Source organism: Myotis brandtii, unplaced genomic scaffold (assembly GCF_000412655.1).
Source record: "Myotis brandtii unplaced genomic scaffold, ASM41265v1 scaffold120, whole genome shotgun sequence".
Taxonomy (NCBI): Eukaryota; Metazoa; Chordata; class Mammalia; order Chiroptera; family Vespertilionidae; genus Myotis; species Myotis brandtii.
Genome location: NW_005354174.1, coordinates 1,177,618 through 1,194,610, shown reverse-complemented (window position 1 = coordinate 1,194,610; position 16,993 = coordinate 1,177,618). Strand labels below are relative to the sequence as shown.

The 16,993-nt window shown below is 36.9% G+C and overlaps 1 protein-coding gene across 6 annotated transcripts in view; it reads left to right on the top strand.

Moving 5' to 3' along the window:
• Positions 1-16,993, top strand: part of USP32 (ubiquitin specific peptidase 32) — a 123,231-nt gene that overhangs the window by 40,559 nt on the left and 65,679 nt on the right. For all 6 annotated transcript variants that reach the window (XM_014531590.1, XM_005858550.2, XM_014531570.1 and 3 more), the window contains exons 3-5: positions 3,417-3,522; positions 5,729-5,847; positions 10,636-10,795. In XM_014531590.1, the coding sequence (XP_014387076.1) occupies positions 3,417-3,522; positions 5,729-5,847; positions 10,636-10,795 (385 nt within the window). The remainder of the gene's footprint in view (positions 1-3,416; positions 3,523-5,728; positions 5,848-10,635; positions 10,796-16,993) is intronic.

Sequence of the window (16,993 nt, the reverse complement as noted above, 5' to 3'; positions counted from 1 at the left end):
CGAGTGCCTCCGAGAGAAAGCTGCCCTCGAGTTCCGACCGATGCCAGACAGTCCCGTTTCTCCAGTATGAGTCTGGGTCCCCAGAGACTCGCCCGGAACTGGAGCTCAGAGCCTGAGACTCCCTCCCGATTGAAAAAGACAATCGTGTCCTCAGCTGCCAGCCCTCTCCGCATGCACCTCTGCACCTTTGTATTTACTTCAGCACTGCACCTCCTCTGAGTGTCGGTATGCTTTTCTCTTTCCTTCTAGTTGTAGAAATTACGCTCAGCCACCCTTCCTGTGGTTCTGGATGATGTCCGTTCTGTCTTTTAGTTGTGTTTTTGAAGTGGTTGTGCGAGGCAGCAATCTCCGGTGTTTACCTATGCCGCCATCTTGGTTTCCTCCTAAAATATATTTCTTTATTGATTTCATAGAGGAAGGGAGAAGGAGAGAGAGATAGAAACATCAATGATGTGAGAGAATCATTGATCAGCTGCCTCCTGCAGGCCCCCTACTGGGGATTGAGCCCACAACCCAGGCATGTGGGTTGGAATCGAACAACCTTGGCTGGAATCGAACCTGGGACCCTTCAGTCCGCAGTCTGACGCTCTGTCCACTGAGCCAAGCCGGCTAGGGCAGGATTATTTTTTAAATAATCTTTAGGAACCACATTAAGCCCACACGAGCCTATTTATTTGAAAGATAATAGAATATTTACTTAATATTCTTGAATTCCAAAGAGATACTGCCTGAACTGTTTAATTATCATTAGTCTGTTCCTCATTAGGTCATTTCAGAGCATCATGCTATAATGGTCAAGGTTGTTATTTTTATCCTCCAATGAATAATTTCAGCTGAACCCAAAACTGGCAATAACATAGTTATCTCTATATATAAAAGACTAAGTGACCGACCGTCCGACTGGCTGATACATATGACGTGCACTGGCAATTTAAAAATAAACATTGACTCACGCATGTGTGATACATATAAAGCTCTCACTGGCACCAATCGCACGTGTGCATTTTGATCTGTCATTGTCGATTGTGAATTTGGTTGACACTTCTATTATAGAGAAAGGGCGAATAGCAATAATAAAATATTTCTTCTAATCAATTTCCTTTCAATGTGCATGAATTCGTGCACCAGGCCACTAGTATATAATAACATAGTTTGCAGATGTTACAAGAGGTACAATTTGGTTATTTGAAACCAAACTTTCCCTCAGAGATACTATGTCACTGTGATAGACTTTGATTGTTGTTTATTAATATTATATGCTAGTTACTTTATTAGCTGCTTTGCAAGTATATCGTTTAGTACTTTGAACAACCACATGTAACTGGTTTATCTATTAATTGGGATATTAACTTTGAACACTTAGCTAAATTATATTTGCCTAATGAATTCACAAATTTTTATCTGACAACTTAAGTTTTATGACATTTGTCATTATGTAAGTATTGATGTTACTATCATTTTATCAGTGAGGAAAAGATACTGAGGCTTAAGGAAGTTAGGTTACTTGCTCAAGTATTAAAGCTAATGAGCAAGTCCATGTATCCAAATCCATTTTAGCTACTGTTCTATGTTGCTTCCCACTGAAAATGATAATAACTAACATTTATGGAGTTATTTGCCAGTTATCTGGAGCTATGATAAACATTTTATGTAATTTATCTCATGTAATTCTCACCACACCATGTGAGGTGTAGATGCTATTCTTATTAATCCTCATTTTCTGGCTTTAGAAATGGGGGTGGAACTAGAAGCCACAGAGGATTTTGGCACAGTATCCTGATCCCAAATTTTTGTTGTCTCTACTGGAGCCCCCATAGGAAATCTGATACCTCCCAGAGATGGAATTCAGCTATTTGAATTGGGAAACTGGAACCTTCCCTTATAGGCATTTAAATAACTTCTTTTTCCCTGCTGCTCCCTAACCATAGTTAATATGCATACTGGTTAATCCCATGCTGTTCTCTAGATTGAATTAGATTAGTGAACAGTAGGAGAATACTTTATTCTTGTGTCATTACCATGCAGCATAAAATTCTGTTAACTTATGCAAAAAGGTTATAGCTTTGTTGCCTAAAATTTCCAAGCTCAATTCTGTTCTTCTATATTTATATAAACTAAATTGTTAAGAAACTCTAAATACATTACATTTAATCTTATTACCTTTAGCCAAGTGTCCATCTTAATGAGTTTGATTCTGTATTGTAGAATCAGAATAGGTATTCTGTAATACCTATTTTATTAGCCATCCCTCCCAACTTTGTTATTTACAAAATTAATACATATGCCTTCTATATCATAACCCTACTCATCGATTTAAAATGCTTAGGACGAGGTGCTATTTGTAAGTAACAGTCTGTACCTTGGCCATAATGTTGTGCTGGCTGGGGGTATGGAACCCTAGGAAGAGACAGGTGGTGTGGCAGTCTCAGAGGTGTATGAAGAGGAAAGAATCAGGGGAAGTTAGACTGATTCCTGGGCATTTTTAAACAGAACCAAGATTGAAAGCACAGAATATACATGCTAAGATTCTGAGGATTAGGGAGATTAGGTTATCATTGGGAGGAAGTGAGGGAGATTCAACAAAGAAGATGCGGTCAAGGTTCTCCAGTGCTACAAGCCGGCCTTTGCATGCTGAATATCTGGAAAAACTAAAGCTGGGTGGTTCTCCAACCCAGCTTTGTTTGTATAGAACATTTAACTTTGTGGTTGAAAGATGGATGTTTTGTATAGGACAGCAGAGACTGAACTAAATAGTGTTTTTTTCTGGAGCTGAACACAGCTAAGGCCTAGATGTTATCTCTAGTCTGACTGAAACTCTGTCTCTAGTCAACAGACCTGAGGCTTTGTTCCTGAGATTATTTGATGCAGACCAGAATGTCATTGTCCCAAGGATTTAATGATTGAGGGAGTGAATGTGCAACGAAGAAGGCACGTGGGTCTGGTTGCTGGATGAGGCCAGTTTGAATCAAAAGGAAAGAAAGAAGAAAAGGTCATATTAAAGAAATGAAGTTTCTGCATGGTTACACATTCAGTTAGAGAATGTCAGTCTTTCAAATCAAAATGATGTGTATACATTTTATAGAAGTTGAAGGAAGTTCTGTAATACCACAGAATCCTTATCACATTATTAGGGCTGTTGAAGGACCTTATCTTTCTGGACCTTGCTAAGGAATCCAAAGAAAAAGAATAAATATTTAGTGTGTGAGCCAGTGGTATATGTATTTGAGAATACATACAGTATATTCTTGGCTCAGTGCAATAACAAGGTGTTAAAGAGGAAGAAGGGGGAGAAACTTAACATAATTTCACTAAAGTTTACCAGGGGCCTTGTTTGGAGATGGAGACAAGATTTGTTTAAGGTGTTATCAGCCTCAGATTCCTCAACATCTAAGATTGGCTTTATCATTTTCTCCTAGGTGATTTACTGTTCTTTTGGTGGAACATCAAAGGGACTACACTTCAATAATTTAATAGTTGGACTTGTTCTTCTTACAAGAGGCAAAGATGAAGAGAAAGCAAAATGTAAGTACTTTTTTTTTATCTCAATATGATAATATAGATGGGCACAGAATTATTTTACCTCATTTTTTTATATTGATTTGAGAGAGAGAGAAATTGCTTTGTTGTTTCATTTACTTATGTATCCACTGGTTATTTCTTATATGTGCCCTGACCAGGGAGTGAACCCACAAACTTGGCATATCAGGATTATGCTGTAACCGAGTGAGCTAGCCAGTTAGGGCCTTACCTCAAATTTCTGATGATAAGCAAAGGATTTAAATTGATATTTATCTGAAGAAGATAACAAGTGTCCAAAAAGCCCTTGAAAAAATGCTCAACAGCCCAGCCAGTGTGGGTCAGTGGTTGAGCACCGACTATGAACCAGGAGGTCATGGTTGCATTCCCGGTCAGGGCACATGCTCTGGTTGTGGGCTCCATCCCCAGCTTGGGGCATGCAGGAGGCAGCCAGTCAATGATTCTCTTTCATCATTGATATTGATGTTTCTATCTCTCCCTCTCCCTTCCTTTCTGAAATCAATAAAAATATATTTTTTTTTAAAAAGAAAAATGCTCAACATAATTAGTTTTTAGGGAAATGTAAAAAAAAATTTACAATGACACAACAAGTCACACCCACGAGAATGGTTAAAATTAAAAAGAAACATAGCCCTGGCCAATATTTTCAGTGGTTAGAGCATCGGCCAGAGCATTGAGGGATTGCAGGTTCAATCTCTGGCTCCAGTTGGGGCACATTTGGGAGGCAACCAATCAATATCTCTCTTTCACATCGATGTTTCTCCCGTCTCCCTTCCTCTCTTTTCACTCTCTCTAAAAATTAAAGGAAAACTATCCTCTGGCGAGGATAACAAATAAACAAACTGAAGAAACATAATAATTAGTGTTAGTGAGGATGTGGGAAAATTGCAATCCTCATACATTGCTTATAGTGTAGCCACTTGAGAAAACAATTGGGCAGTTCCTCAGACTTTTCTTAAAAATCAAGTTTTTGCCCTGGCCTGTTGTGGCTCGATTGGGTGTAGTCCTACCGTTGCCGGTTGGATTCCCAGTCAGGGCACGTGCCCAGGTTGCAGGCTTGATTCCTGTTAGGGGGCATATAGGAGGCAGTCGATCAATGTTTTGCTCTCACATCGATGTGCTTTTCTCTCTCTCTCTCAAAAATCAATAAAAACAAATTTTTAAAAATCAAGTTATCATATGATCCAGCAATTCCACTTCTAGTTACATACCCAAGAAAATTGAAAATGGATAGTTGACCCTGGAACAATGCAGGAATTAGGGGCACCAACTCCTGTACAGTTGAAAATTCAGATACAATTTTTGACTCATTCAAAACTTAGCTATCCCTTGGTATCTAGGAGGGATTGGTTTCAGGACCTCCTGGGAATACCATAATTTGAAGATGTTCAAGGTGGCCTATATAAAATGGCATAGATCAATGCATACAGTCAGTTTTCTGTATCTGTAGGCTCCCAATTGTGAATTGAAAAACAGTAGAGGTATTTATTGTGTGTTGGGGGGGGGAATCTGTGTATAAGTGGACCCCAACGGTTCAAATCTGTGTGGTTCAAGGGGCAACTGTATTCATTTAAAAAAAAGTACACAAATGTTCATAGCAGCAGTGGTTGCAGTAATTCATACTCTAATTAACAATGTATAAGAGTTTCTGTTTTTCCCACATTATTGCTAACTCTTTGTATTGTCACACCTAAACATTTTTGCAAATTTGGTATGTTTAAAAGTATATCACATTGCTGGATGGGTTGTTTTTTTTGTTTTTTTTTTAATCCTCACCCAAGGATATTTTTCCATTGATTTTTAGAGACTGCTACAGGGAGGGGAAAGAGACAGAGAGAGAGAAACATTGATGTGAAAGAGACACATCGATTGGTTTACTCCCACAAGTGCCCTGACCAGGGCTGGGGGATGCAGCATGCAACAGAGGTACCTGCCCTTGACTGGAATCAAACCCAGGACTCTTCATACTGTGGGCCGACACTCTATCCACTAAGCCAAACTGGTTAGGGCTCACATTTCTGTTTTAATTTGCATTGCTGGGTTGTTTTGAGGAATAAATAAATTTATGTGTTCATAAAGTGCTTGGCACTAGTAATCACTGAGTAATTGTTACCTTTCTCTTTCTTCCCTACTTCCACCAAGGGGTATATTTGATCTGTGATAAGATTAATTTATTTTTTCTTTATCCTAGACATTTTTAGTCTTTTTGCAAGTGAATCCGGAAGCTATGTTACACGGGAAGAAATGGAAAGAATGCTCCATGTTGTGGATGGTAAAGTCCCAGATACACTCAGGAAATGTTTCTCAGAGGTATATTTAAAGATTTACATTTTATCCCTACCTGTTGACTATGAGTATTAATTCTTAGTTTGCTATGATGAATAAATATTTATGTGCAGCATATTCTTAACATTTTTTTTATTTAACAGTTGATGTTTTAACCATGTTTTGTGCTCAAAGATCCATGGTACTTATTTCTGCTACATATGTGAATCTGAAACCCAATTCTACTGTAAAGGCAGCTGTCTATAATGAAATACACTCCCATATTCTTACACCAACACACACATTCTCACACTGTGATCCTGCAGGAACCTGGGCATTGCTCGCATTGTAGTGCCATTGCTTTTCATCATGGACATATAGGTAAATCACTCATTTGCCTTGATCCAGTCTTATATCTCTATGACCCATCAGGGCCTGTTTTACTTTTTATTACTAAGTTGATTTGCATTGTAAAATATTTGGGTTTACAAAATTTATCATTTTTTCTCTTTTCATAATTTTTTAATTTTTATTGTATAAAAGTTAAACATTACAAAATGTGGATCTTTCAGAGAAAATTCCCGTTTTTCTTTTCCGAGGTCTGCTAATATGGGAAAAATTCCTAGAGATGGTGGAGTAAAAAAAAACCCTTTTAGAAGTTTCTGAATCTTTCCTGCAGCACTCATGCTGTATGATTTCTTATGGGTGGCTCTTTGACCCACTTTCATTTCACAGAAATGACAATCCTTCACTGCTCTTGGTTTTATTCAGGGAGTTTTTATTCAGTTTAGTTTAGTCACCTTCCTAACTATATAGACATTGATTGTCAGTACTGCAGGTATATATATCTCTTTGGACTCTTTATCTTAAGATTTTTACCACTCTGACTTTGAGCTTCCTCTGTGTTGATAGCACTTGGAGATTTCCCTTTCTTGCTTTTGAGCTGGGCAGTGCAGTTTTTGGTAGTGGTTATGGTGTTATATTTTACTCAGTATTTCTATGTATTTGGTGCAGAGGATTAGCCTCTTGCATTTTTGGTTCTGACATATTGACTGGAAGTTGCTGTGATAGTCTTTTAATATTTCAAGACAAACTGGCTAGCTATGTGTTTTTCCCCCCTCCAATAACAAACATTTACTAGTCAGAAAAAATGTATTCTAACCTTTTCAGGCTTGATTAATTGGATTTTTCCCCCCCAGAGATGTCAAATGTGTTAATACTCTGCTCATTTGGGGGAAAAATGTGTATGTTTTTTATTTTAATAAGGTTTATAAAGACATTCCCGTTTTATAGATGGGAATTAAATGTGGTTATCACCCAGTTCTCTAATTCAGGCACAAAAGCAGGTATATATATTAGATGATAATTAGTGCTATAGGAAAATATAAAATAGCCCTGGCCAGTTTGGCTTGGTGATTAGAGCATCAGCCCTTAGACTAAAGAGTCAAGGGGTTTGATTCCAGGTCAAGGGCAGGTACCTCAGTTGCAGGCTCTATCTCTGGCAACCAATCAATGTGGGAGGCAACCAATCAATGTCTCTCCAACATAGATGTTTCTATCTCTGTCTCTCCCTCCCTCCCTCCCTCCTTTTTTCTTTCCCCTTCTCCCCCTTCTTTCCTCCTTCCCTCCCTCCTTCTCTTCCTTCTTTCCTCTCCCTCCTTTCCCCTCCCTTCCTCCTCTCTTCCTTCCACTCTCTAAAAAAAAAAAAAAAATCAATGGAAAAATATCCTTGAGTGAGGGGAAAAAAAAAGATTTAGGTGGTGATAGGGAGGAGGTAGCTGAGTGTCAGTATTTTGTATAGACTAGTTAGGAAAGGCTTGTTAGATAAAATGACATTTGAACAAAAAATTTAAAGGAAGTGAGAGATAAAACCAGATATCTGGGGAAAGCACTTTCCACTAAGAGAATATAGCTAAGGCCCTGAAGTGGGAGTGTACTTGACATGATTAAGGAGCAACAAAGAGGCCAATTTAGCTGGAATGTAGTGAGCAGGCAATATTGTAGGAAATGAAGTTGCAGAGGTTGGGGGAGGGGTGGGATAGTTAGGGGTACTATATATATAACCCTGTGTGAGTTCTTTGACTTCACCCATAGTGAGATGGAAACCATTAAAGAATTTTGAGCAGACGACTACATGAGTTGTGTTTTTGTTTTTTTAAATATGATCATTTTAGCTTTTATCTGTAGGGTAGGCTGGACAGAGTCCAATTGAGGTATCTGAATGACCCAAGAAAGAGGTAATGGCCATTACCATCATGTGTGGCAGGCAGTGAGGTGATAAGTTTTTAGATTTAGATTCTATATTTATTTTGAAGGTAGAGTTGACAGGATCTTTTCTTGTATTGATTATGGGCTGTGACAGAAAGAGAAGAGAATGACTAAGGTGTTTGGCCTGATTTAGTAAATGAGTTGCCATTAACTAAGATGGCTAAGACCACTAGAGAGGGAGGTTTGGGGCATAATTAAATTTGAGAATCATTAGACATTCAAGTGGAGTTGTCAGCTATCCTTTTTGACATAATAAGTTGGAGTTCAAGGGAAAGGATTTATTGGCTTATAGGTAGAAAACAAAAGGATTTATTGGCTTATAGATAGAGATTGGCAAGATGAAGAGGAATCCAAAACAGGTGTCCAATGAGTAGCCTGTGAGGAGACCCAAGAGTGAATAGTGTCCTGGAAGCCAAGTGATAAAAGTGTTTTAAGAGGAAGGAGTGTTTAAGTCAAATAAACTGAAAGGTCAAATGAGTTGACCTCTGATCACTGAGAAATGATCATTAGATTTGAAGGGTAGCTCATTGTTGTAGGTCCTGTGGAATAAAAAAATCACTGGAGTTGGGTTACTAGAAGGAATGTGCTTATAAGAGGAAATTGTGATGGGGAGAGGCTTAAAATTGCATTTTTGGGAAGAGCAATGGTTATTTTAAGAAAATGATCATAAGACTTTGGTAGAAAATATCTGGGGTAGTGTTTTATGAAGGACACGAGCTTTGGAAGGGGGAAGATCAAAGAAATGAGGGGTCAAGGTATTACAACATTCATATGTAAGGCTATGAAAATCATTAGATACTTAATGGGTGATAAAAACTCAACATTATAAATGGGCTAATTTTACCTGATTCAGCTATTTGATGTATTTACCTGCTGTAATTTCTGAGTAATGTATCTGATGATTGAGCTTTTCCAAGAATTGGTAATTTTCCAAATTACCAAGACTCGAGCTTTTCAAATTACCATGTTTCAGTATCAGTTTTCTTAGAATAGGCTTATTTTTTAGATCTTCCATAATGTTTTGTGTGTTTTGCACTCCTAAAAAACCCCCCAAAACTAAAAAGAAGCACTATAACTAAAAGATAATGGACCTAGCACCTAGATTTAAGAGACATGGAATGGGTCTCTACTTTTTCTGCCTTGGCTTTATTAGCCTTGATAAATGATGTTTGTTATAAAGGAAATCCACATAGGAGTAGTATTGGTTTTTTTTTCTTACTGTATATATATTTTAAAATAGAAATTCATATTTTTTGTTTGTTTGGTTTTTACTTATTTAATTTTTTTGTTAATCCTAACTCAAGGATATTTTCCCATTGATTTTTTTGAGAGAGTAGAAGGGAGTGGGGGAGAGATAGAGAGAAAAACATCGATGTGAGAGAGACACATCTATTGGTTGTCTCTGGCACGCATCCCAATCAGGGCCAGGGAAACTGCTCTAAAAAAATGTGCCCTTGACCAGAATCGAACCCAGGACCTCGAACCCAGGACCCTTCAGTCCACAGGCCAAGGGTCTATCCACTGAGCCAAACCGGCTAGGGCTCCACCATATCTCTTTTAGGTTATAAGTTATTTGTATCCCTTAATATCTCCTCAGTGTCATTCCTAATTGTATTTCCTGGGTGAGTTGGGTCTCCCTTTTTCTCACAGTAACATCTGGCCCTCACTCAACGTAAGTCCTGTTGTCTTCCAAAGAGATTGATTTGCATAGCCATGTGATGTTCTGTCCCAGCCTGGGTACTATTTTTCTCCAGAGATTTAACAAGGCAAAGAAGTCTTAGCAAGGAAAGAAAGCAAAGAAATAGAAATATACTTGTTTCTTTTTTGTATTCTAGTTGACTTGTGAATACTAGTACATGTTTTCATTGATGCCTTCTGGTTGAGGACTCTGGGAAATTTTTTTTTTTAAATATATTTTATTGATTTTTTACAGAGAGGAAGGGAGAGGGATAGAGAGTTAGAAACATCGATCAGCTGCCTCCTGCACACTCCCTACTGGGGATGTGCCCACAACCACGGTACATGCCCTTGACTGGAATCGAACCTGGGACCCTTCAGTCTGCAGGGCGATGCTCTATCCACTGAGCCAAACCAGCTAAGGCAGGGAAAGTTGTTTTTAATTTGCCAATGAAACTTAAAAGAGCACTTAAATTTCATACGTGTTTAATTAAAATATGCTAATTTCTCAAATATATGCTAATTTAGATTGAGGTGCTAAAGAAGAGGGATAAGTGAAAATTGGGTTTATTAAATATTAAAAGAAATGCAGTTTACTGATTTCAGGATATGCCTTAGCAAATAAAATATGACTTATTAGTAGCAATGTACTACTTTCATGAATTGATGAAATATGTTGTAATTTGCATATAGATTTCGAGCAAATGGAAGTTCTGAAATACAGTTGTTTTTGAAAACACCTTGATTTCCAAGATTACAAGATAATTTATTTAGATAATTCTTCCTTTGTAGATTAATGTCAACTAATTGCAGATTTCAAGTTGTGCATGATCCAAGTAAGATACTTTAAATTTTGACTAAACTATGCTTTTTCTTTCCTAATCATAGGGTGAAAAGGTAAACTATGAAAAGTTTAGAAATTGGCTTCTTCTAAACAAAGAAGCTTTTACCTTTTCTCGTTGGCTACTGTCTGGAGGTGTATATGTGACCCTCACTGATGATAGTGATACTCCCACTTTCTACCAAACTCTGGCTGGAGTCACACATTGTAAGTAATGACATTTCATTGTTTCCTGTTCACTTTTAATGCAATTTCCATAAAGAAGAAATTTATATTGTCAGTAGTTTTTTTTTTTTTCTAGAGTGTAATAAAATGAAATGCTTTGCTGAAAGGGAAAACTCTTTTTTGTCTACTTTACGAGTATATTCCAAATGTGTGGGTTTTTTCCCCACAGCAAGCAATTCTCCAGCGCTCTACAAACACCATTTGAGTGTCCTGCAATTCATTTCAATTCTGACACTATCTACCTAGGGTTAGCATAGACACCACTAGGTTTAGGGCTCAGTGCCACAAGGCTGCCCCTCTGGTTGAGGACTCTGTCCCCCACTTCAGATACCAATCACAAGTCCAGGTTGTCACCGTGCTTCTGACCAATCATCTGTAAATTAGAGGTTCCTATGAGTCCCTCCTTGGGTTTGATAATTTGCTAAAATAGCTCACAGGATTCAGGGAAATGGGTATGAGTACTGATTTATTATATAATACAGGATATGTGAAAGGATACAGATGAACAGCCAGATGAAGAGATACATAGGGCAAGATCTGGAAGAGCGCTTCTGTCCCTGTGGAGCTGGGATAAACTAGACCTGCTAGCATGTGGATGTGTTCATCAGTCTTGAAACTCTCTGAACCCCATACTTTGGGGATTTTTATGGAGGCTTCATTTCCAGGTCCTTTCCCTCTCCAGATTGGGGAGTGGGACTGAAAGTTACAGTTTCTAATTATGGCTTGGTCTTTCTGGTAATCAGCCCCCATCCAGGAACCCACCAAGAGTCACCTTATGCAGTAAAACAAAAGGCTTCTACTACCCAAGAAATTCCAAGGAATTTAAGAGCTCAGATGCTGCTGCTTTTGTCATGTGGTCTCCATTTTTCTACAGTTTGAATTAATTTTTCATTTGCATTTCTGCATACTTCACATTTTAATTGAAGCAATTAAGATGCATTTTGCCTTACCTTAGAGCAGGGGTCCTCAAACTTTTTAAACAGGGGGCCAGTTCACTGTCCCTCAGACCGTTGGAGGGCCGGACTATAGTTTAAAAAAAAACTATGAACAAATTCCTATGCACACTGCACATATCTTATTTTGAAGTAAAAAAACAAAACGGGAACAAATACAATATTTGTATTTGCATGTGGCCTGCGGGCCGTAGTTTGAGGACCCCTGCCTTAGAGTCTTGGAAATGGCTTGGTTTCTCCTTAGAAGTTACAAATCCCTTGAGTACAATACTCATGGTCTGTTTATCTTGGAGTTTTTCTTAGTGCAGTGGACTAAATGCATGTTATTGGCCTTAACTGTGTCAAAAAATTTTCAGCCATTAAAAGTCTACATTGTAAATACTGATTTAAACATTTGATTTCCCCAGCAGTGAGCAGTAGGTATATGTTATTTTAGGATTGTAGGGTTAAACTTATACCAAAGAGAAGGACCAAGGTAATTATCATATTTGAATAAGTTTTAACAACTCATAGTATGTGAGGGCTTATATAAAGACATATCATGTTTTAGGGGGAAATTAATTATGATATTTTACAAATTTAAGGATCTTCTAAAGGTCAAAAGTTAGTTCTAAGATCTTCCTTTCTAAACCTTTTGCTTAAATAAATGATGTGAGATACAGAAAACTGATTAGTATTAAATTAAGGCACATGGAAGGTCAGCTTCCTTTAAATATAAGGGAATTATCTAATTATTTTATCTACTCCCGTAATGCACATATTGGCCATAGAAATAAGCCAATAATAGTGTGTGGTAAAAACCTGAAGAAATAATATGCTTTTAATTTTCTATTATTTATAAAATTAAATTTAAAAATTTAAAGTTCAAATTGCTGACATCATAGTTGATTTTTGTCATATTCCTGTTTCTTATAAGAGAGCTACCTCAAAATTAAAAAAACTAATCAATGCCCTAGCCAGTTTGGCTCAGTGGATAGAGCATTGTCCTGAGGACTGAAGGGTCCCAGGTTCGATTCCAGTCAAGGGCACATGCCCGGGTTGCAGGCTCCATCCTCTGTAGGGAGCATGCAGGAAGCAGCCAATCAATGATACTCTCTCATCATTAATGTTTCTATTTCTCTCTCCCTCATCCTTCCTCTCTGAAATCAATAAAAATAAATTTTAAAAAATTAATCAACTATAAGGCCGCTATGATATATTAGTAGTTACCAGCCTTTATTGAGCATTAGAATTATTTGGGAAGGGTGTTTATTAAAAGTGGAAGTTACTGATTCTAACATCAAAGATACTTATTCAGTGTGCCCTAGGACTCTACTTTCCTAGATTTCCAGGGTAATCTGATGTTCATGGACCCTGGATTACATTTTGAGAAATACTGATATGATGTTGAGTTCTTCAGACTTTGGGTGAACACTCTGGCCATGCCACTTATTATTTATGTAACTCTGGGAAATTTATTTAATCTCTTTGAACTTTTTTCCTTCTCTGAAGAACAGGGCTAATGATACAACTTACCTCATAGGTGTGTTATAAGGAGTGTAGATGAGGAAAATTTTTTTCCTTATCCATATTGGGTTCATTGGCTGGGTCTTTTAAATTAGACTGAAAAAAGACAGATATGAAGAAAATGAAAGTTTATTAACATCCTGCATGGGAGCATTCATTGATGTATAACTCCAAGGAGTGGTTAGAATTTGAGCTTATATATCATTCTAGCAAAAAAATACATACAATAATTTTGTAGAGAAGTGAGGAGAAAAAGAGAAAAGGGCTTTGAACTTCTATGGATGGCAAAATGTGGGAAGGCTAAAATATGGAGAAACTAATGGCAGATAGGATTGTTAATGAAGTTTGTTATACAGATTCCTTCCTCTGGTGATAAGGATCTAGGGTTGTCTCTGATGAATAACTTCTGTTCTTCCTGGTAGAGGGGCAGGGAAGATACCTTTACAAATTAGGCAGATAGGGGAGGACAGAGAGCTTTTCTTGTATTTGCTTCTCAATTGCCCTCAACTCAAAATAATCCTTATGCCAAATAATCCTTTATGCCAAAGTGCCATATTTGGGGTGGCATATTGTGCTATCCTTTATGAGTACATGAAATGATACTTTCGGCTTTTACAGGACTCAGCTCTATGCCTGGTATAGAATAGGTGCTTTACAATGAATATGCATCCTCTTGTATTATTGAAAACATACCTGGCTTGTGAATATCAGTGAGTTTCACCCACTGTTTCCAGAGACTAATTGTTTTGGGAGCAGGCAATTTTCTAACAAAGGGCTATAGACCAGTGCAAAAATGAACTCCTCCACATCTGTGGAAAGTTTTTCTTGCTAGTTGGTTTTCTTTTATAATTTATAAAAATAAGGAACCAGAATAAACAAGTTCAGCAGAAACTCAATTTGCTACTAGCTTCAGCAAATGGCTACTGTCTTAGTGAGCCTTACTATTAGAGCATTTTCACAAAATCAGAATTACTGTTAAACATCTTATAGAAATTCTGACATGGGCAGGTTTACATTCTGATGACTGATTTATCATTTATAAATTCTCAGTTTCTGTCTAAGCAGTTCACTACTGGCATCTTTGTAGGCTCTTCGACTCAAAGCATATATGCTACTTTATACTTTTCAAATAATATGTCAGGAAAGTGGAAACTTGTGATAAAAATAGAGACTGTTATTAACTAATTTATAAGTAGACAGAAAATATTTATTTTACAGCATCAATAACTATTTAAATTTGTGTAATGAGCCAAGTTATCCAGGAAACATAAAGGAATTACAATATTTCACTTGTAAGTAATATTTATATTAGAATGCAGATGCCTTTAATTACTTTTTCACATACAATTATAAAGTGAAATTTGAAGTCACAGTAAGTTGAACATACTGCCATATTTAATCAAATTTTATTCTCTTTTATGTAAATCACAAATGAAACTGAGGAGCTGTTTGTATTCAATACAGTTAGAATAATTAACTGATTTGACTTACACAAGATTTTAGATTTTGTCATGGCAAGTACATTTTCAGAACTGCAAATTTCAAACTATTGTTACCTTACCTCTTATTTAAATTTAAGATATTGAATTAGAACTTTAGCCCAAAGTTCTAGTTTTTATGCTTGAATAGATCTTAACCAAATGTTTATCAAGATGGTTATATTTATCTCTCATAGTTTGCTATTTAAATACCTAAGATTAGTTTTATAAGAAATTTTTTTGGTCAAGTATAAACAATGTTCTTAATGACAAGTTAATTTTTAAAGCCATTTATAGTGAAGAGAGACATAGACAATGTTTGCAATAATGCTGAACATATTTTTAAAAAATATTTTTAAATTGATTTCAGAGAGCAAGATATAGGGAGAAAGATAGAAACATCAATGATTAGAGAGAATCATTGATTGGCTGCCTCCTGCCCACCCATTACTGGGGATCGAGCCTGCAACCCTGTCATATGCCCTGACCAGGAATCAAACTGTGACTTTCTATTTCATAGGTTGATGCTCTACCACTGAGCCACACCTGCCAGGCAATGCTGAACATCTTGGTGATGATGTTCAGAGTGATGAGAACATATAGATAGAGCGTAAATGTGTTCTATATAACTAAATGTTTGAAATAGGTTGGAACAGCTGTTAATTCATTCTCTTTTTTTCATATCTGAGAGAATAGTCTAAGACTAAACCCTGGTCTTTTGGCTTTTTCTTGAAATACCCTTTCCCCATCTGTTTTTTCACAGTTATTTAGCTCCACATAGTGTTAGAGTTTGGAGACACAGACTATAAACTCAAAATGTAATTCATTTTACATACTTAGATCAGTGTATCTATCCTCTACTACTGAACATGCATAGTCCTAGCCAAAAACAATCTGGCAGCTCTCTTCTTGAGTTTGAAGGCTCATCCTTTAGATGCTAACCTTTGAAATGCCTGCATTCTGTCTAACTGCCTTCTAGTTCTAGGTTGAAATGTCTGTCATCTTTAACATTCTTTTTTTGTCACTCCCTGAAAAGTAAAGTTCTTTTTTGTTTTTTGTCTTTTATCTTGGGTCCATGATACAGGTCCTTGTATAAGTTATTCCTGTGTTTGAATTATAAGAGAACACAACAGTTTTTTTGTTTGTGTTTCTGTCCTTTTATTACCTGTCTTGCCTACAGACTTTTTGTAAATACTCTTTTGCCTCTGCAAGACCTCCAGGGCCTAGCTGCTCACATGCTCCCTGAAAACCCTGTGTCTGTTGCCTCATTGTACTTTCCACATTAGATTAAAATGACCAATTTTTACTTTTATTAGAATCTAAACATAGTTGTTTGTTCACAATCATATCTATAGTTTTTGTCAGACACATAATATTAATATGCCTTTATTACATATTTGCAGAATATTAAATGATTTTTTATTATAGTTCCTGTACTTCTCCGTCCTTTCCCTCCCACTTCCCGTCACCCCTACCACCCCTCTCCCCAATACTTTGCTCTGTGGAAGGTTCAAATTTACCACATGCAGATTGGGTACTTTCTAGAGGAGGCACTATACTCTGTGTACATTATTTCATTTAATCCTTCATTTCATCTCCATTCTGAAAAGAGGCAACCAAGACTATGAGAAGTTAAAGAAATTTTCTCAAGATCAAATAGGTGTCAAAGTTGGGATGTTTGAATCCCAGAGTGCATGCTTATTTCCATTTTAGGACCTGAAGACAGTTGATTGACACAGTCATTTTATTCTTTAATCTTTTATGAGTAGCTTGTAATTGCAGATAAAAGGATTTGGTCATGTGGCAGTTGTGGTGGTTGTGAGCCATCTTCTTCAGACTGCAGAGAATCTTGCAGATTCATTTTTCTAGTTTCTTTTTCCCTTGGGATACTCACAAATGATTATTTTTTATTTCTCTTCAATAATTAATTTCATTTGATTCAGGCAAGATCATTGAATGATTGTCCTTTACCTACAGTGAAATAAATAATAAAATAACTATGATTTTTAAGAACTATGTTTTAATAACTGAGAGTTAATTTTCCTTAATGTTGATCATATTTTTCATAGAATTTAGAAAGGTTTTTTTTTAATTAAATCTTTATTGTTCAGATTATTACATTTGTTCCTCTTTTTCCCCCCATAACTCCCCTCCTCTCAGTTCCCGCCCCACCCTCCGCCCTCACTCCCTACCCACTGTCCTCATCCATAGGTGCACAATTTTTGTCCAGTCTCTTCCCGCAT